The sequence below is a fragment of the Hippocampus guttulatus genome, chromosome 6 (genome assembly GCF_054856545.1).
Source record: "Hippocampus guttulatus isolate MCC_2025c chromosome 6, RoL_Hgut_1.0, whole genome shotgun sequence".
In the NCBI taxonomy this organism is placed as follows: Eukaryota; Metazoa; Chordata; class Actinopteri; order Syngnathiformes; family Syngnathidae; genus Hippocampus; species Hippocampus guttulatus.
In genome coordinates, this window is record NC_141266.1 from 8,851,837 (window position 1) to 8,872,430 (window position 20,594).

The 20,594-nt window shown below is 42.5% G+C and overlaps 1 protein-coding gene across 2 annotated transcripts in view; it reads left to right on the plus strand.

Annotated features, from left to right (window-relative positions):
- vps13b (vacuolar protein sorting 13 homolog B) overlaps positions 1 to 20,594 on the plus strand; it is a 343,076-nt gene that overhangs the window by 220,195 nt on the left and 102,287 nt on the right. For both annotated transcript variants that reach the window (XM_086112801.1, XM_086112800.1), the window contains exons 33-37: positions 81 to 207; positions 841 to 984; positions 15,834 to 16,166; positions 16,868 to 17,264; positions 17,397 to 17,534. In XM_086112801.1, the coding sequence (XP_085968927.1) occupies positions 81 to 207; positions 841 to 984; positions 15,834 to 16,166; positions 16,868 to 17,264; positions 17,397 to 17,534 (1,139 nt within the window). The remainder of the gene's footprint in view (positions 1 to 80; positions 208 to 840; positions 985 to 15,833; positions 16,167 to 16,867; positions 17,265 to 17,396; positions 17,535 to 20,594) is intronic.

The window sequence follows — 20,594 nt, forward strand, 5'->3', positions numbered from 1 at the left end:
TCTTTTAAATCAAAACCGATTTTCCCATTGCAGTATTTTTTGGAGCCCTAATATTGAACCATTGTTTTGTATTTGTGTAGTATCAGGAGGCACCAGGAGCGTCGGGCCATCCTGACACCCATTGTGACTGACTTCTCTGTCCGAGTGACTGCTGCCCCCGCCATCATCTTCAGCAAGAATCTCTCCGTTGATACTGGGCAAGCAGAGGTCAGTGGACTCGGCGCAAAGCATGTCAATGCTGTCTTTTAGTTTATATCACGGAAAGTTGGATTCACAATTCAGTAAAAGTTTGTTCATTAGTGGCACCTGATTGGACCTTGACCTTGTTAGAATCCATACTTCAGACTTTGCTCTCTGTTGTTGATTTGGGGAGATGTCAGACATAGTCAACTTTTGCCTCTTTACATAGAGTAAGTCCCTCATTAGGAATCCCACAGCCAGAAAATCATGTAATGGAGGCTTTTGACCCACAGAGTTCAAACCCCTGCTTATACAGCTGATGTTTTCTGGCACAGCTCACTCCAACTTCCTGCCTCTTTGATGCCTACTTTCTCCACGCTTGACAATGCACATCAGTTAATTCATCATTTGCACTGACGTACAAAATATGATGTGTTCAGCTCCCAAGGATTTGGATGTCGGAACTAACTTGGAGGAATTATAATTTATATGTGTGTGTGCGTGTGTGTGTGTGTTTACACACACACACACACACACATATCAGATATTAGATAGAATGCATCAAACACAACTATAATCCTTGACGTTGTTTCTGAATTTTCATCTCCAGTATTCTGCTTCAATGATTGATTTGCAATTTGAACTGTCGTTCCTTTGTAGGACTTAGTGGTGTGTGGCCATTCTCTTGAGGTTAATGTGACCAGCAGTCTGGATTTTTACCTCAGCGTTGCTCAGGTGCACCTCCTTCAACAGCTTCTCAAAGACAACCTCTGGGGCATGGACATGCCTTTGCAAGGCTCTGAGGTATCCACCCACCAGCACAGCAGTTGCTTTTCCCCATCATTCATTCACTGTCCTTTTACCAAAAAAATGTGTCAATTTAGTTTAGTTGATTCTGCACCTGAAGGTGCTGCTGCAACATAAATCATCCATATACTCCCTTCTATCCTATATGTTATGCTATATAACATGTGTGTTATGTTATAATGTATATTATTATTAATCAAACTTGAGTTGAGTTATCCACTGACCGCTATTGGCTTTGGATTTTAAAAAAAAATCAATCTTCCCCCCACCCCCCAACTAGCAGCTATACTGGGGTGCATTTAAATATTTACTCAGCACACAGTGGTTCTCTAATGTGGCTTTAGTTTACTGCGCTGTGCTCAGCTGCGGCTTTCAGGGCCTTTTTCTATTGTTTACAGGACAAGGCGCCATTTGCCCAGTCTGACCGCTCAATAAAACTTGCTAATGGAACACAATATAAAAATATTTACCAGCTGTGGTGAGGATGAGAGTCATAGGGAAGAGCAATGGACAGGGAAAAGAAGACATGGTGCAATGAAATGAAAAGACGTGAGCTGACAGGCATGAAGTACACGGAATAAAAACGGTGTGTTGGATTTAACCAATTGTATTTCATCAGGTGGTTGCGTGAAACAAAATCATCTGGATTCTGAAACGTGTTTTTGAAGTAGACTATAAATGTACTTAAAAAATGTATCGGAATCCAGAAGATTTTATTGTGTGCAACCACCTGACAAAATAAAATTGAGCACATTTAACACCCCGTTTGTTTCAGCGTAATTCTGCTTCTCCACATGTGGTTCACTTTTACTTTTTAATTCAAGTCTCATGAATTTTCTCAAAGATCTGAAAATTGGCATTCGCTTTTCTGTAAAGATTAAAGCATTGTGAAATGAATTGATGTCATATCTTTTATAATAGCGTGTTGAAACTATACTTGACCAGTCACTTGTGAATATCCTTTGTTATTGAGACAGTCAGGCCTATGGAGGTGCGAGCTTTACATCTGCTCTTGATTTGGTCTTGAAGGCCCCACCTTTGACTACTAATGATTCATGGCTTGATTCTGCTGAGGGGCAGCTAAAGGCTGGAAGAAGGTTCATCCAGGTTCAAGGCAAGATGGGAAAGAATAACAATTACTCTGGGAGGGCTATAAAAATGTTGATCGCAAAGTGGTTATCCATTCCCCGACGCTTGATCAGAATCAGTCATCTTTGGCCCAAGTATGTTCAAAATACACATTTGTGTCACTTTAGTACTATTTACACACCCCGGTGAATACACAAATATTAAATAGATTGGATTTTGCCCATTGTGGAGTAACAGTGTGACTAATTTACATCGTGCAGCCCCTACTCGAAGTTTCTTTACCCATGATTTGGCAGCCAGAGTGTCATGTCTTAACCAGAAGATAAGTGAAGTTGCAGTGTTACCACAGATTTCAAATAGCTAACAACATGACCAGTGTTCTCTTCCGATAGTTAACATTTATGGTACAGTAATGCCTGGCAAAGTTGTCACCCAACAGATGAGGATTGGTGCGTTGGGGGTTTATGTCTGCAAGGTACACACATCCGTCATACTAATTGATAACAGGAAGTTGGGATGGAAGTGCTGCCTCCACAAGTGAAAATTGCTTTCTTCACTGGGCTAATAGTAGTAGCCCTGGCCTATACTCCGCATTGGCCCAGCAGTATAAGGAGGCAGAAAAAGCAGTGTCTTATTTGATGAGACGGGACCACCCCTATGAAACAGGCCAATTTCAGCGAGACAACAACAACAACATAAAAAAGTAGGGATGGTGAGGGTGGGGTCCGAAGTATGCCGTAAATGACTTTTGAGGTATTGTTTTGCAATAAATTGGGGGAAATGGATAATATGCCTCCTTTAAAGGTTCAGTAAAAACGTCTCCACCTATGTTGGTCAAATGCTTTTATTGCTGTGAACTTGTTTCTCACAGTAATTATTTCTATAATAACGATCTTAGCATAGCACGCATGGATGTCATTCACAGTAAATATGGTCTGGATTTGGATTTTTGGCCCCGCTTGTTTAAACTATCCGCATCGTCATCTGTGTAAGGGGTGTGAGTCCTTTGTGAACTGCCTCTTGCCGCTCTCTTGGCACAGGCAGGAGCGGAGAATGCCATAATAGTCCAGCGTTTGTTGGTCAGATCAGCAGGAACCCATTGTGCAAGCTACGAGGCCCTCTGCTGGTGTGTTTGATCACAGCGTCTCTCTACCCCCCACCACCAACTCAAAGGCTGTCTTCTCGCTAACAAATCTGCTGTGCCAAAAATCTGTCCCACCGCTGTTAATGCATTAGACTCGCCACAGCAAAACAATCCTATCAGTCGTGTGTACTCTGGCATTGTTTGCAGTTGGAAGTTGCAAGAGTAAAAAAAGAATGTTGATACATTCAGAACAGAAGACAATAGTTGCCGGGCCTCGGCTCACGACTTACAAAGAACTTCAAAAGATTCACGGCATTTCCATTTGGTAGTTTCCATGATGTAAAAAAATGTATTTGCAAAGGTTATATTTGGACATTACAAGTCCATTTTCATGGGTGGTATTTATAGTATTTGACAGTTTAGGTTGTACTTCATTTCTACATGTTGTTCAAACATACTATTAACATTCTATTAAAAACAGTCCCTTATTGTGTTTTAGGAAAGCTTGAAAAGCATCTCTGCTCCGTCAGCAGTTTGGATTAAACATTGCTTCTTCCTCAGTGTCGCCTACTTCTAAGTCTGTTTTTTTCCTTTCTTTTCCTTCCCACTCATTTTGAGAACATGCTGTTTGACTTGAACAGATTCCCCACAATCCCGCGCACTGATTTCAAACAGTTCCCATCGTCCCTCACAGCTGTGTTTTATTGTCCGGGTTAATGAATTTGTTTTGTAGAGGCTTTTGGGTTCCCTGGCAGTGCTGAGGCGAAGCAGGCATGTGGGCAATGTGTGCACACATGCCTTTCATGGAAGCCTTGTGTGAGACTCACTCGTTGCAATTCATTGAGATGTGTGCGTGCGTGTGTGTGAGAAAGTCACGTATTGCCATTGGCTGTGATTGTTTCCATAATCTGCTGCATTTTATGCTCTTATACAATATGGTCTTTCATCCACAGTTTCCGCTGTTTGCCACTTGAATCATAATTAGAATATATGCAGATTGATTGAAGTGAAATATAGACGCATCCAATTTACTCACACGCTCAATGTATCTGTTATGGTGTTGTTTCTCTGGCTCGAGCGCCAAAATGCCCTGACCTGTATGTATGTGAACTCATAACTTTATGTCGGGATTAGTTTTCCACTCTCTTGGTTGTGCTTGCTGGAGGACCTACCCTGGAAGACGGTTTATGTTAATCATGATGAAGTGAAGCTGGGCTCGGGTCAAGCAGCTTTCAGCAACAGGAGATGATTCAGTGAAGCGGCTATGAATAGATGATAGAACAACTTCTTGGACTCTTGCGGCAGTGTCACAACACAGAAGTGTCTCTCCTCACTTGCTCACGCCTGCATATACGTACACATGGTCCCCACACTTTCTGCATGTTCACATTCTCAGAGTGCGCAGGCTGCTCCTAGAGGGACAGTAGTCCTGTAATGCCGCTCAAGTTGGTATGTTGTGTGCTCTGCTCGCTTTGGAGAGAAGTAGAGACGTCGACGTGGGGCGAATTTACACTTGCTTCTCATCTGACTCATTTGTCGATAATGACTACTTTTGATTAACACAGTGAAAGAGTTACCAATATGACACTGTGGTAATTATTATTTTGGTGGTTTGCAGTGAGTCTGCAGCATACTTAGATCTGTCCACATATTTGAAGAGCTCGGTTTTGTAAATTGGGTGTTAAAATACGGAGTAACTTAAAAGTTCGGAAGAATCCTTGTCTCAGCATTCAGCTCATTTACACACACTGACTTCTAAGGCAGATTTTTATCGCGCAGGTCTACGAGAGTCTATGTACGGCTCGCCATTTCATTTTCACTTCTGTCTATCACTTTTCCATCAACGTAGCCTCGTCAAACCATGTTTGTTGGGAAACCGTGTGCAGCTCATATCATGCAATTTGTCATGATATGTCGTGATGACTCTCTCGCAGATTTGCCGGTCATTGACTGTGTCAGATGCCAGGACAGATAAAGAGCAGCGCGCGTGCCTTTGAGTCTTCGCTCACACACGGATGCGGCCGAGGTCAGCCATGTGCCTGTACCACATTGGAAGAGGAAAATACCCTCTGGTGCAGGGGAAGTCCCGCACGGCTTCATCCTCCACCTCATCCTGGGATGATTACACGCATGGGAAACCGGGCATTCGACTTCCTTCGAACCTCACACAAGCGCACGTATAGAAGTGCACACACCGAGTATACAGGTTCGGGGAAAAAGGCTACTTGACCTCAAAGGAACCTCTAAATTACAGTCAACATGTATGACAAAAAGCTTCAGTCGCTCATAACTTGCTCATAATTGCCACATGTCACACGTTTGTAGAAAACGCCTGTCATCTCTTCTGAACATTTTCCCCAAAAATCTGTATACACCCTTCTTTCAAACTTTTCATCTTGTCTTGATGTACTTCCGTCCTGCATGAAATGAGCACAGTGCCCGGTCTGAAAAACAATCTCACTGGCTGATCGGGTTGTGTGCGTGTCTGTGTTTAAATGCACATAGACTGCACTCACGCACGGCTCCACTATTACAGCACCTAATTAGAAAGCAGCGTACATTGCCAGCCAACACGAACTGCGGTGAGACTTGGATTTATAGTCGACACGAAACACATTGGTCGGTAGCTGCTTTGGTTTGTCATTGGGTTAGGAGAGCAGTTTGAAGCGGCCGGCGGTTCTGACGCTTCCTTTTTTTGTGCGTCGGCCGTGCGACCGCACATCAATAGCATGCATGACTTCAAAGTCGGCCATTGTGCAAGGACTGTATGTACGTCCGGTATATCGGCGACTAACTTCCACATTGTCACTTCTCGTTAAATACTCTTCTCTTGTTTTCTCGTCTTTGCCTCTTAATGCACTGCTAGGAAATGTTACCCTGTCAAAGCTTGGACGCTCAGTTGGTCTTCTACTCTGTTTCAGTTTATCCTTTTTGTCACGGTGTCAGCTGAATATCAGAAGCACATAAGATTTGGACCTGAATCTGCTTCATTTTTTTGTGTACAGTATGTTTCAAGTGAGCTGTCTCCAGAAGTGCTCCTCCTTGTGATGAGTGTTTCATTATTGTCTCTGAGAGGTAGAACATCTCACTCGAAACTTTCCAAGACACTGATGTGTCACAGCAGCTTTTTATGGCCAACACAAATAATGAGTGCAGTCGGTAAGAGACTGGAGGAAGCCTGAGCACGAACGGATGGGGAATGCAGCAGTAGGGAAAAAAAAAAAAACCTGACATGACGCTGTGAGAATAAGAGAAGCTGAAGCCGATGTTTGCTTTGATTTCTGCCTCTTTCCAAAGTATTTTCTGTAAATGTGGGAGCTGACTTTCCTCAGAGGTCCACTCTTAACCAGTCCGCCTCGCCATTAACACTCTCTGAGGCCGAGATCTTTTCCCCCCTCCAACCTTTTCCCATCCTACATAGCTCTGTTCTCATTTGCCCTGTTGCTGCTGAGTGCAATAATAAATAACCAAGCCTGTGCAGCCATCTCCTTTTCCATTTTGGCAGTCTCGCATCTTTTTTCTGAAACACCGTCGTCTCACCTCATCTTCGACACCGTCTCTTAGCCAGTGTACATCTCGCTGCCCCTCTTTTGTTATGAAACTATAGCTCACCCCTCCCCCTTTGCCCAGCTGTCACTGACCCTTCTGTTTGAATCAACTGCTACTTAACAGCCAGTCCTAACAACTCACCTTGACTGTTCAGTCCCTGCACCCTAACCGTCTGAATTCTTTCTCAAAGCCTAACTTTGGCACTCTGAATTTGGCCCCAATCTATTGGAGATCAGTAGCATCTGAATTTAGCTATCCGTTCAATTGGTCTTGGCGAAATTGGCGTGAAAACTCCAGATTAAATCTTGAAGACGGGACTTCTGTCTGAGCAGACAGCATCTTTTGGCCAACGGGCCCCCACGGTCGACTGTGAGATCGGGTGTCGGCCCAGGTGAAGGGAATGCCTGCAAGGGAAAGGGAGTCAGATACTCAGGGGACCAGTAAAAGCAGGGCACAGAAGGCCAACTGGCGCTGGCTGATGCATATGTACACATATCGTGGCGAACTTCATCCCAATACTTTTAAGGAAGAGTGAGGGCTTTGAAAAATGAATGATTTTATTTCTCACCTGAATAAATTCTGCAGGTGTCAAAATCATGTTTGTTTTAACTCATGCTGACTTTGCCATCTGAAGAGGTGTTTGCTTTGAGTGTTAAACCCTGAAGCCAGTATCCCACTGGGAGCGAACGTTTTTGAAGGTAGCATATCATGATTTCTCATCTGGGTTCGTTCAAATACAGCCCAGTGATTATGAAAGTTAGTTGCTTTCGCTTCTGCCGGAATGCCATGAATTCAGAATGTCCTTTTTTTCTATTTTGCTAATCTTTGTGGTGCATCTGTCCCCCATCAAAGTAGGGGACAAAAAAAAAAGACCCACTATTCTTGATGAGGGGACAGTGTCGGTCTTACGTAATTGTCCTTCATGAACTTAAAATAGAGCACATCTGAGCAGTTTTCTCCCTCAGTCCTGGGAACATATCCAGACAATAAGTTGGTCCTTCTTTTCTTCTCTTTCATCTCCTCTGGACATAAACTGCATTCCAGGACTTCCTTTTTCATAGATTGATACCACTTTTCAAACGATCAATTGGTTGGTTGGTTTGAAGACACCCTCTTGTTCATCCAGTATCAGTCATCATCAGGCCACAAGTCTTTGCTACTGTGAAACACACTGGCCCACTCAAAAAGTCCCCATCTCGCCTCATGTTGCTGCTGCTGTTTTCCCCGCTGAGGCACACATTCATATCTTGCACCACTTAGAGGAATTTCAGAGGAAGCCTTCACGAACTAATGAAAAGCATCCCTCCATTTTTTGAAGTCTCTCAAGCATTGGCGTTTGTGAACAACAAACTTGTACTGAAGACAATGCACGCTGAAATATTTCTTATTGTTTGTTGAAAACTTCATGCCAAAGCTAATGATGTGAAGTTAAAAGCATTCTTCAGTAACTTCTCTTAAGAGGCAATGTTGTAACCTAAGAATGTGCCTTTTCTGTTTCATTGATACTCTTTGTTTTTGCCCCTAAATATAAAACGAAGTCAGAGAAGAATTCCATTGGTTCAGTGAGTCTTAAAACTATATTATTTATTTTCCCGTTGCACAACGGATGCTTAAAGTCTACAACAACTTATTTTCTCTCGTTAACCCATCATCCATCATCTCAATGAGCCCGCCTCATTCAGGGACGTTTAAACGTAAACTCTGCAGCCCGAATTTTAGATTAGACAGTCTGTCAGTACTGACGGAAGATCCGTCAGTCCGTCACTAGTGGACTGCCGTTTCACTGGCGAACTGACGGTTCACGGAAACCTTGAAAGACTGACGGAATGAGCGCAGACGGTACGATTTTCATTCGTCACCCGGACTGTCACCCAAAAAGCAAAGATGACCTTCGTAAAAACAAATGTTTTGCGGCCCACGGGTGTGTGAGCCCCATCCACAGTACAGAAATTTCTACATGACTGTACTGTGTCATATCAATATCCCGCTGGCTTTTGTAATGAGAGGTTGTCTGTCACGAGCTCTCCGGTTCTGCGGTGCTGAGGACCAGCATCCAGGACTAGAATCCACCAATGGGAAGCCCTCTCTTGGGCGCAGGGGGAGTGTGGATAGACTTGCTCGTCAAGTAAAACACCCCTCTCTCTCTAACCATGGAGAGGATGTTCTCCACAGCTGGCGACATCCTCAGGCTGACGAGGGGAACATGTCCCTGTTGGGCTACCCCAGCTACAAGGAGCAGTTTGGGGAAGAGAAGCAGGAGAAGGAACAGCAATTGTACATATGTTTTTGGGTGTGTAAAGTGGCCCAAATTGTTTCTAAATAAATAAAATTGTGTGCTGTTACCATTTTGTTCCTGAAATAGCGGTGACAAACTATTATAAGTTAGTGAAGATATTAGCACGAGTAAAATAGCAATGACGGAGTGATGGACTGGGCCGCTCTGAAATACTGACGCACTGGCGAAATTTACCGAGCTGCCCACCACTGCCAAAAAATGACAGTGATAACAACTAATTAGTAAGTGACAGTTGTTCTTGACTTCCTTCTCGCAGCAAGAAAGCAGAAGGGCTGGTAAGAAAGACAAAGCACCCATCGGGCTGCGGTCTTGTGTTCCTCAAGCACTTTTTTGCACACTCATCATTATCAGAATATCATCATCCATCTTAAAATGAATGAATAGATGGATAGCTGCTTGTGGTTCAATTCTTGATGTTCTGAGCAGAGTTACCGGTATGTAATCTTTCCCCACAATCCATGTCTATTTGGGGATGTGCCATCAAGAGGGATAAACTTTGAGTGGGCCGTTACTGAGTATTTGTCTAGTTTTTTCTTGCAAGTCATTTTATGACTCATACATCGACCATTTTAGATGGTGTTGGAGGATGCATGTATTTTTTGTTATCTAGGGATGTAGGAGAAAGACATAAATACACATTTGGTATCATACCACAAATACTTTTAATCTATTTTATCGGTGATATGAGTTCAGCGGAGTTCTCCCACTGGCTTTAATTTGGTAATTCAATCTGCCACTTGTTTCTGTTTTGATTGCTGTTCTATTTTCTGTTGCAGAGAGAAAATATGTTGGTGATAAGGACTATTCTAAAAGAGCTTGCTCCGTGTTGGTTAGACCTTATTCTGGATGTTGAGAAAGTCTTTCTAAATTCTAATCAGGTTTTGGGTGTATAATGGTAGATCTGACGGGGATGCTGAAGCAATAAATCTCCTGCTGTGCTATAAGGGCCGTGTTTGTCGCAGCTATGAAATTATTGCTCAAGATCAAGCGTGAGGTATTGTGGGTTTGGGAAGTTTGCGAGTCACATTCAGTCAACCTGCTTTAGGCCGGGTACACACCTAAAAACAATCAGGATGCTTTTGTCACGATTTTCACGTGATAGCCCCTAAGGGGGGGTGACATGAAAGAAAAAGAAACTCAGCGCTAATTGCAATCGAACGCAAAGTTGCTTTTTTTGTTGTTGTTTTTTTTCAATGAGGTAATGTTTTTTTAATGCGTAGAATTAGTAGCATTTGTAATTTGCATTTGCAAAGCATTAGTTTGATTGTTTTTCATTGACTCTTTGATGTCATTTAATTAATTTACTTATTTTTATGTTTGATGCAGATGTAATGTGAATCACTTCGCTGTATTGTTGTTCAGTCTGCCACCTGGTGGCAACGGTACGGCATAAGATAAGCGAAAGCTTTTGCCCATCAAATCAAGCGCATTTGACAAGTTAATTCTATGCAGTTTGCTGCAAATGACAAATGACGGTAACACCATAGTAGAAAAAGTGACACGATAAGATGTTATCTGTCATCTTTGCAATATTTTCAGTCATATCGCCCAGCTCTTATCCTTTGGCTGCCAAATGTCATTACTCTGCATGTCGCTTATTTTTCTTCAGCAACAGAAATCTGGGGTCTATTTGTGGCAGTGTATTTGTAACTAAATTAATGATGCACAAAGGCACGGGAGAAAACCAGTTTTTGAAGTTTAAACAATTATATAACCAAAGTTTTGGCTGCCATGTGTCTCAGAACCATTAAAAAATTGGGGGGAGGGGGGGTTTAAGTCTCTTAATTGTCGTTCCCCATTTGGACTGCATTAACTCTCGCTTTGGCCTTTTTTCTTTTCATCATCCACCCTTTATTCTGTGTAATACTGTATCTTTGTGTTTGGGCCAGGGCTTTCCCAAACCTGAAGGCATTTGAAAACTGATCGAAATCATTGCTGATTTTCCTTCCTATTAAATTTATTTTTGTATAGAGAAGTAAAAACAGTGTCTTTGAATGTGCAGTGAGCGGCAGCGAGTCTCCTTTCAAGAATCAGTAGTTTCCCTCTTCATACGCTCCACAAAATGTTCCCGCAAATGTGGGAATGTTTGGCCATGTTGGCATACAAAAATTTATTTTTTGATAACTCGTTTTATGATAGCAATGTTGCGAAATGAGTGAATGTTGGGTAAGCAAAGCAAACTATCTGATCAAATTCCAGTTGACAACAATTCAACCATAGCTAACTAATCAGCATCAAAATTCTGATTACGGTTCCTGTATTCTCTGAGAACTTAATAAAAGCTTAGTTTTTAATGTATTGTTCTCATTTTTGTTGAGCACAGGATCACAGCCTTATCAAACCATTTTTTCCCCATTCTTGGCTTCGCTTCCTCTTGAAAAGTGTTCCTTCTGACCCACTGCTTTAGGAATGTCCAGATGCATAAATTGCGCTGTCATGAAGCTATTTCTTTTCCTTGAGTATGTCACGTGCCGTTGTTGTTGTCCCCCCCACACACCGCCGGTGCGATTAGATCTTCGATCCTTCCTGAACAAATGACATGCCGGTAGCCTGGGCAATGTGAACGTGAAGTATAATGCGTGATTTTGTCCCTCATTCTCCCAAAAGAAAGAGATGCACCATTAAACCCCATGGAGTAAAAACCACCCACCAGCATTACAGAGCACAGGGAGCTTGTTAAAATGGCCCCTCTCGGCGCCCTGAGCTTTGGACTTTGCCATGTTTAAAGTACAGTTGACAGTCCCGCCGAAGCACTCAGCATCCATTTCCAAGCTCCAAGGTCGTGACCTCCTACTGCTACTTTGTTGTGGTTCAGTTAAAGTGCATTGCAGGTTGCCTTTGTTAGTGAAACAACGTTGAATGTATTAAATGGCTGCCTTTGATGCCTTTCTTCACTTAGCGGCTGCCGTTTTAAGGCGTACAGAGAGAGGTGACTTCACATTATAAATGTCTTCCACCCACTGTTTTTCCACAAGAAAATGAAAGGTTGAATTGAAGTCTTTTTGGCGTTTAGTAAAGTATTATTGTTATTATTTTTTGATTAAGGTGGGACCTATTTGAGTGGTTTCTACCTTGGGCACAAAAGAACAGAGGCCTGGTCTCGGCTTTATGGTTCTGGTAAACAATAGCGAGTAGCACAACAGGGGGTGAACTTGTAAGCTTCTGATGTAATCAAGATTCAGAAGTTAATTCCCATGCAGACGTCCTGCAAGCAAGTAGCTCAGCTGTATTGTGCCGTCACAAAGATTTAGTGATATGACTTCCTTTGATATTATTGGGAATTCTACCGCAGTCACCGGCGAACTTGAGAAACCCGTGCCAAACATTGATTCAACAATAAATACCTAAATGTAGCGCAACATTCTCCTCTCAATCTTACTCTCATGTTATTAATGGGATGCTACAGTGACTTTTATACCGTCTCTGCTTAAGAAATGAATTCATTGAAAAGAATATAATATTCATGTCGCCGGGTTTCTAGATTGGAAACCTGACAACTATCAATACTGGCTTTTTAAAAATATATATAATAATAATAATTCAATAATTGTGTGACCGGCTCAATTTGGTAAAGTAGCTCTGTTTGCTGGTACAATGGGCTGTTGTCATTTCCATCCTGAAGACCTGACATTTCATACTGTAATTCGCATGTTGGTAAAATGTGCGTCGTGCTATGAAGCTCTGACAAGACTTATTGTTTTGTTTTTCCCTTTACCCGACTTCTTTTTTTTCACCCTTACATTTACTTCATTTTTTGGTGCTTGTCTAAAAATCATTTAACCAATGAATCCAATCTCTTTCAATAAAAAGGAGTCGGGCTTCACCGCGGATATATGGCTTCTAAATAGACCCATGTGAAATAACATTCACCTACAGTATGTCACTTACACTAAATTTACTCTATTCATTTGAGACCATATGGACTTTCCTACATGTGAAAACCTCCAGATTTTCTTATTCCGTGATCTCTCAACCTGAATCGCAACCTACTTTTGATTCATCTGGAAACACTCAAGCGCATGTGTGCTATTCAGATGTAAAACGTGTGCTGTCATATTGGACTAGCAAGCCAACACTGTAAACGGGTGGCATTTGGATGATGTGACATTTGCTTCCGCTTATTAGCCTTCTTCTAGCCAAGCTGTTCTGAGTTACACTGACAGAAATTGGGGTCACACAGATGCGTACTGATATGATTGGCACCTGGGAGACTCATGGTTTCACACTTTGGGGATTATCCTCCATTTTCCAGGACGTTATGCCGGGAGACTGTGAGAAGCATGACATCATGATTGGCCAATGGATGTTGTGGGTTGCGTGTGTGTGTCATCGCACATTCGCGATCACGATCAACTCCCAGGTCCAGAGAAAGATTACACTGGGATGTGGAAACTGTGTTTCACTGCGGCAATTATATAATGTAATCGAAAGTAATGGTTGGAAAGGGGGATTTCAGCTGTGAGCAAGCATGTAGCTGCAGTGCATGTTTGGATTCGAAATGTATTGCCTTCTGTCACTGAATACATTGGTGTAACACTAAAGTCTACGGACTTCAGAGCCATACGTTGGTCATACCTGCTCCACTTGTCTGTGAGAAATCATAAAGGTGAATGGCCGAGTCCAGAGATCCTGGGCAAAATCCAGTTTGACTGCTGTACTTGTTTTTTAAAATTGCAATTCATATTCAATCCCGGGTTTGTGACTGTGCTACTTGTGCCCGCTTTGAATCAAACTGCAGTCCAAGCAACTGGATTTTCTCATTGTCTTTCCCTCTACCCCGCGATTGTGTTCCCCATTATCCCATATTCCCTTTGTAAGCACGTCTAAATATAGATCAAGAATTTGCTTCGGGGGCACTCTTTTGCGGTGGTGGTTATAGAGAAGGTTGGATATTTGCCATAATTGTAAATGCATGTGTAGCCTAAGCTCATGAAGAGAGACGGGGGAGTAAAAGGAGTATTTGGCTTTTTTTTTTCTGGCTTCTGCTCTTTCCCAGCTGCTGCGTAACTTATTTATTGTATTCATAAAGCGGGCATTGCGACTGCACTGATCCACATTTCAAACACCTCTTTTCCCCTTCAGAAGTGTTACCTGTTAACAGAAAGTTCTTGGAAATCAGCCCACGATCATTCCCTTCTCGTTTTTTGCGGGGAAGAAAAAAATCCCTACTTTTCGTCAGAAATAGAAGTGCTCACATCCTGTCCACAATCAGCCGTGGAAAGAAAGAAAGCTCTGGCAGGGCCTGTCCTGTGAAAGCCGGGCCTAAAAGAACAGAACATGCAGGCGTGCCGCGGCGTTTTATATGGCTCTTGTTCCGAGCCTTTGATGACACTGTTTAGTTTAGGAAATATCTAATAAGTCAAGTATTCTGTCTAATGTGCTGCCAGTGGGTTTACTATTTGCTCAGAGGTCTTGAAACACTATCTCTGCCACGGCAATAATATACATTTAAAATTCCCATGGAGTGGGTGGGAGGGAGTGATGCAGAGTGCAATGGGGGCAGCTGGGCGTACATGCTGTAATAGCAACCATGTGCATGTTCAGAGGAGGGTACGATAGGATGCTCCACACCTTACATTTATTGGAGGCGCTCTTTTCCAAATGCATGTCACCTGTAAAAATAGCCGTGGATAACCGAATGTGATCACATGTATTGATGTGGTCTGGAAATATGGTGTGATAGTTGGCAAAAGCCAGCAGAGCGTATGCAGGCCTTTATAATTAATAAAGATGCACCAGTGACCTGGATCATTTTTGTCAGTTTTCACCTTTTCATTTGTCATTGTCATCCTTTTTTTTTCCACTACGTCTACTGCTGTTACTCTGTTTTATATTTATACGGTTTTTTTTGCGTGTGTTTGTTTGTTTTACATTGCTCATTTAGCTTTTGCTCAGCCCCAAATTAAAGTACCACCCATTATTACTTGTTTGTGATTTTGTTTGATGACAGACATGGTTTGTAGATTAAACATGTCCATTCGTTCATTATTGTTTGAAGTCCTGCAATCAAGTCCTGAAACGTATCTTCTGGCCATGAAATCTTTTTTTTTTTTTTTTAAATAGCCACAACAGTTGGAAGGCTCACCATCTGGAGCCAAGCATACAATTTGGGCTGCTTTATGCGTGATACCACAGCCACTGCAAAAAACAATTGGATTTTACTAGGGCGAAGCCCTTCTTTAAAGATATCTTCAATATTTCAAAATTGCTCAACTATGTTTGGGACCACAAAAAAGGTCCCACAGCATGCCTTTAATGTTTTTGTGGCTATATGATGCTCCCTTTCCTTGGTCAATTGGTCCATGGTTTCAATCAAGTCCGCTATTTGGTTTATGTCTTGTTGTAAAGGATCAGGACACAATAACTCTCTGCAAAGAAGAAAATGCTCTGATGTTTATTTAATAGCCATTGTTGTCCCTTTCCTTTATGCCCTTAAACTCGGTTTGGTCATGGCCTTTTTGTGTTTGAATGTTGAAAGTTCCTACACATTGTACATGTGGATCATTGTAATTTTTAAATAAAAAAACAAATCTATTATTTTATTAATTGTCTGCGGAGGTTAAGGTAACCCATAAATTTTACACACGACTTATATTTACACATCACTAACCACACTAATGATCGTGTCTCATGGTATTTAACTCATTCAGTACCAACCAATTCTGGACCAAGTCTGAAAAGACGTTTAAAAACGTCTTTGGGAGTGAATGAGTTAATCAGCCATTGGCACTTTGGTATTTCCATCGGTCACATCTCCAATACAATACAAATGCGATACAATCTGTCATTTGAGAATCAAAGGTGGCCTTTCTTTGTGCCTTTATGCAGATGCGTAAACAGGAGCAGAAGCAAAGCAGTCGAGGCTCCTTGACAGGAATCGACTCTTCTTCTCGCCACAGCGGCAACGGGCAGGACAGCGGCTTCGGCAGCGATAGCGCCCGCATCCGAATTGTCCAGATTGAGCAGCAGAGCGGGACCAGTCACCACTGCATAGCCAGGCCCTCCCAGAAGTCCACTATTACCAAAAACCTCAACTTTATTCCATTCGACATCTTTCTTACGGCTAGTAGGCTGTCTTTCATGGCCTATGAATGCTCTAATCTCCCACAGGCCCCCACTTCATTAGACAGCTCGCAGGATCGGAAAGAGCCCATTGAAAAGGTAAACACAACAATTGTGACTTGGAAGCTGTCATAACCGGACCCATTGTGCCTGTGCTAAACACAAGTTAACATGGGTTGCGTAAGCAAATAAACAATGTGATGGGGACAAATCAGTTGAGCACATTCACATCTATAGTATGAAGTTAAACAGCTCCTGCAGCCGTGAGACTGCTTATCACGGCGGTTTTTGATGCCCAGTTACCAATTGAGTCCACTCCAAGGATTTTGCATTGTTTCCAAACCGTAAGTAACTCTGGAAAGAGTTTGGTCTTGTCGCGGCATTCTTGCTGTTTCTCATAGCCATGATAACGATCACATTTGATGCTTCCCGGGAATTGAGTTGCTCATTTCAATTGTTGCCTCAAATTGCTGCAAAGTCGTAATATAATGTTTTCCTGCACTGAGCACGCTCCCGGAGAATATTTATTCGGGTCTTTTTACAGTTGGAAACAAATGGAGGACAAGCAGAAACAATGGCTGTCAATGCAGCATGCCCAGGTTTGACTAAAATGGCAAGTGGGCTTTGTAGACATATCTCTGTTTGGATTTGTTAAATGGGAACGATCGTTGAATCACACACAGTCAGAATCTTTGTCAACTTAGATATGGGTCTCGAAGGACAGTCACCGTGTTTCCCCAACATTTGATTAGATTAGCAAACGCCCGGTTCATTTTGCTCTCCATTGACACTTTCTTCAGGTGGGAAAGAGTGCTCTCAACCAGCCGGAAATTCTGCCTGAGGCTCCTCCAGCCTCGACTTGCACATCCCCAGACCCTGCCGCCCAGGTTACTCTGACAGACCTGACTGCTGAAGACATCCTCAACAGCAATGTCTCCCCGATGCTGAGAGGCAGTCTGCTGTCCCTTAACTCCGTGTCAACCCCCAGCCGCTCCTCAGCACGGCAAGCGCTGGGGGTGACAATTGTGAGGCAGCCCGGAAGAAGAGGGCCTGCTGACCAGGTGTTGGAACCGCTGCTCTATCTGCAGGTGATCCAACCTTCGGCTCTTCTTAGCTGCCACCACCGCAAGCAGAGAATGGAGATCTCTGTGTTTGATGTGGCCTTAAGAGGCGTGGCTTCCGACTACAAGTGCCTAGGTACGAGCGTGGCGACCAGCGGTTGCGATATTGTGTGTATCATCATATAACATTTGCCCCTGAAATAATGTGATGATGTTGTTCATGTTCCTTGTTCTTTTTATGTTCCCACATTCGTTTCATTCTGTTTAGACCAAGGGAAGACTTTGCCCGAGTCTCTGGATTACAATGTTTGCTGGCTCCAGACAGCAGCGGGTGAAGTGGACAGTGAGACCGGCATCCCCCCGCCTCTGCTGTGCCTTCAGATTAAAGACTTTCTCAATGGACCCGGTAGGAGGAATTCACTTTTGATCGAGACTTTTTGTTCTCAGATGAATTTTAGGAGGACGATAATGATTCCACGTATTTTTTTAAACCGTTACTTTTGCATGTAACCCGTGAAACTTCCTTGGGATTTCATTTTGTGTGTGTGTGTGTCCTGTGGGTTTGACAGGGCTTGGTTGTCTATTTTTAGACTGATATCATATCCATATGAGTACCTTGAAGCTAAATATTTTGACCCGAGGGTTTGTCTTACATTTCAACCAAATTGATCTGCAATAGGCAACGGTGTGAGTGGGCTTTTGAGTGGATGAGGAAGTGGAACTTCCTCATCCCTTGGAGGATTTCGTGAATCCATGAACAGTGTGTGTAGGCGCAGGAAATCCTCCACAGTTTAGCTCCCTGATCCCAGTAGGCCGGCCGTACTATAGTTGTTATTGATGATGGTTCGAGGAAGAATTTTGCCCCTCACACACATCCCTTCCTGCTGTCCACGGAAAGCCCTCAGCGTATGTGTCCACCAAGGATCATTCCGCACAATACAATGCTGCTCTGTACAACACAGCAAATACACCACACACACACACACACATTTCCACCTTCCCATCTGCTTCTTTCAGAGGACACCAGAAGTCAAACAAAAGTGAGCCTCTGCATATGGTGGATTTCAAATGAGTCACAATTTCAGCTTTTAGTTCCAGAATCTTTTGTCCTTTTATTTATATACATATCCATCCAAATTTTGTTTTATATACATTACAGTGTACATCACTAAACATAGCACTGCAATGTATAATAGTTACGGAGTTTTATTTGAGTCTGCTCATGCACAAGATTGGCTGCAAATCTTCTGGATTCTTGTGTAATCTGTAGATCTCACAAATCCAACACTTTCACAACCTAATGTGATTTGGACGGACAAGGTGGAGGTGAGTAAAAGTTTAAATCTAGAGAAGCTGGAAGAACCAAAAGTCGGACAAGATGAGATGACAACTGTTGGATTAAAAAACTTGCTTGTTTTTGTTTGTCAAGAAAATCCAAATATGTGATTGAGTTTTGGCTTCCCCCATTAGCAATGGCCACAGCGAATCTCACATGATTTGTTTGGCAACAAACACATTTGTCCAGACTCTGCTCAAGCTGTGCCTAAATATTGGGTCACTGGGCACTATCTGCATGAAACGTAGCAACGTGTACCACTACATCACCAGTGACACATTTCTGAAATAAATGTTCGCAAGTGTTCATTTGCACTTCTGGATACCAGCATAGAAAATCATGTTTCTCACCAATACATGAAATATAAACTGATGGCCTGAATGGTGCCGTCCTGACTTGTAAAATGTCTCTCCGTTACTTTTCCCAAACATGATTCATGTCCTATCATTTTCTCTTGAAAAGGAGAAGAGAGGAGTATCTCCAAATTGCATGTGTTCTTTGTATAAACATTAAGAAATAAGAGTGACGATATGCCCGTGTTCTTATGAAATAACAGGAGAGTGTGTTAGTGTGAGAGGTGATGAAATTATTAATACTAAATGACTATGTCTAAAATATAACATAATCGTGTGTTACACACATACCTGTAGGTTCAATGCAAATAAGACAATGGTAATCTACTAAATTATCTCGTAAACCCGCAGCAGCCGTTTCTATAGTTAACTAGTAATGATTTCGTCCCACCCCTAATGCAAACTCAAATCCACACATATTTGCCTAATCAAGATTTCAGTCATAAATGATGAATAAAATCAGTGCATACACACTACGTTCACTTTACGAATAACTGGTGTACAAAATTACACACAGACCTCACAGTGCCTTTGTATGTCAGTGGAGAAAGTGAAGGAAAGAGGCCATCATGTCATGTCGGCAACGCCAACATTGTATCAATCCTATGAACATTACCTGCCTTTGTGGCTTCATTATATCTATACTCTTCATCACACATGTTCGTCCCACACACACAAGCATGTACGTGCGCACGCGCGCACACACACACACACACACACACACACACACACATACACACAGACAAATGACATCGACAGGATCCAGGCTCAGTGTGAGGTTGCCCCCTCCATCCCCCACACACTCTGGGTCAACGTATGTTGGAAATGTCTAGAATTGACCACACATGCTACTGGTTTTCCTCCACCCACAGCAACCTTTACAGACTTATTTTGTTTGTTTGGTGTGTTTGTTTTAATCGAGGCATCCTTATTGATGATAACCTGCTCCTACAATGAAGCAAAGGAATTGCTGCTAGCAGAGAAAATGATTAAATTAAACTTTCATTTCAGAACCATACACTACGCACAAAAAGTTAAGAATATTTGGCTTTCAGTAGAAACTTGTGGATAATGTAAAAAGTTCATGTGACAGTGATGTAATGAAAGTCGAACATTTAAGTAGAAGGATAGACTCATCTCAAACAATCCATTGAAACAAAAATTAACAATGGTGGGTACACCACAACAAAAAAAAGTCCAGGTCTCAGTAATTCGTTATGTGCCCTTGAACATCAATTACAGCTTGCCGACGATGTCTCATGCTGTTCATAAGTCGACTTCCTGTCTGCTGATGCACGGCATCCTACTCTTCTTGGAGGGCATTCATTCAAGGAATCAAGGATCAAACGCTTGTGAATTTTGCTGACACACACACACACACACACACACACACACTAACAGAGCTGAAACTCTTGCTTCATGTTCAACTGGATGGTGTTTCAGCAGAGTCATCACTCACTGCAATTCACATAACTAATGCATACAAAATTAGGATTTTTAAATACCTCATTTCGAGGTTCGTCTGTGATTATTAAAAAGTAGGTTCGTCTAATTTTTCCCTCAAATCAGTGATGGAGTAGCACATCCTGAGACACCATCTTTTTTTCCCTTGTGTCATCTTTCCTAAACATTTCCAGTCCCGTAGCAGGTCAGTCAGCAAGTCCGAAGATGTAACAGCTACCACTTGGAAAGCGAGAGATCAGCCTTCTCTCCAATGAGAGGCAGGAGGTGATAGATTAGCTAGAACAAATTGGAACCATTACTCTCCGATGTCCCT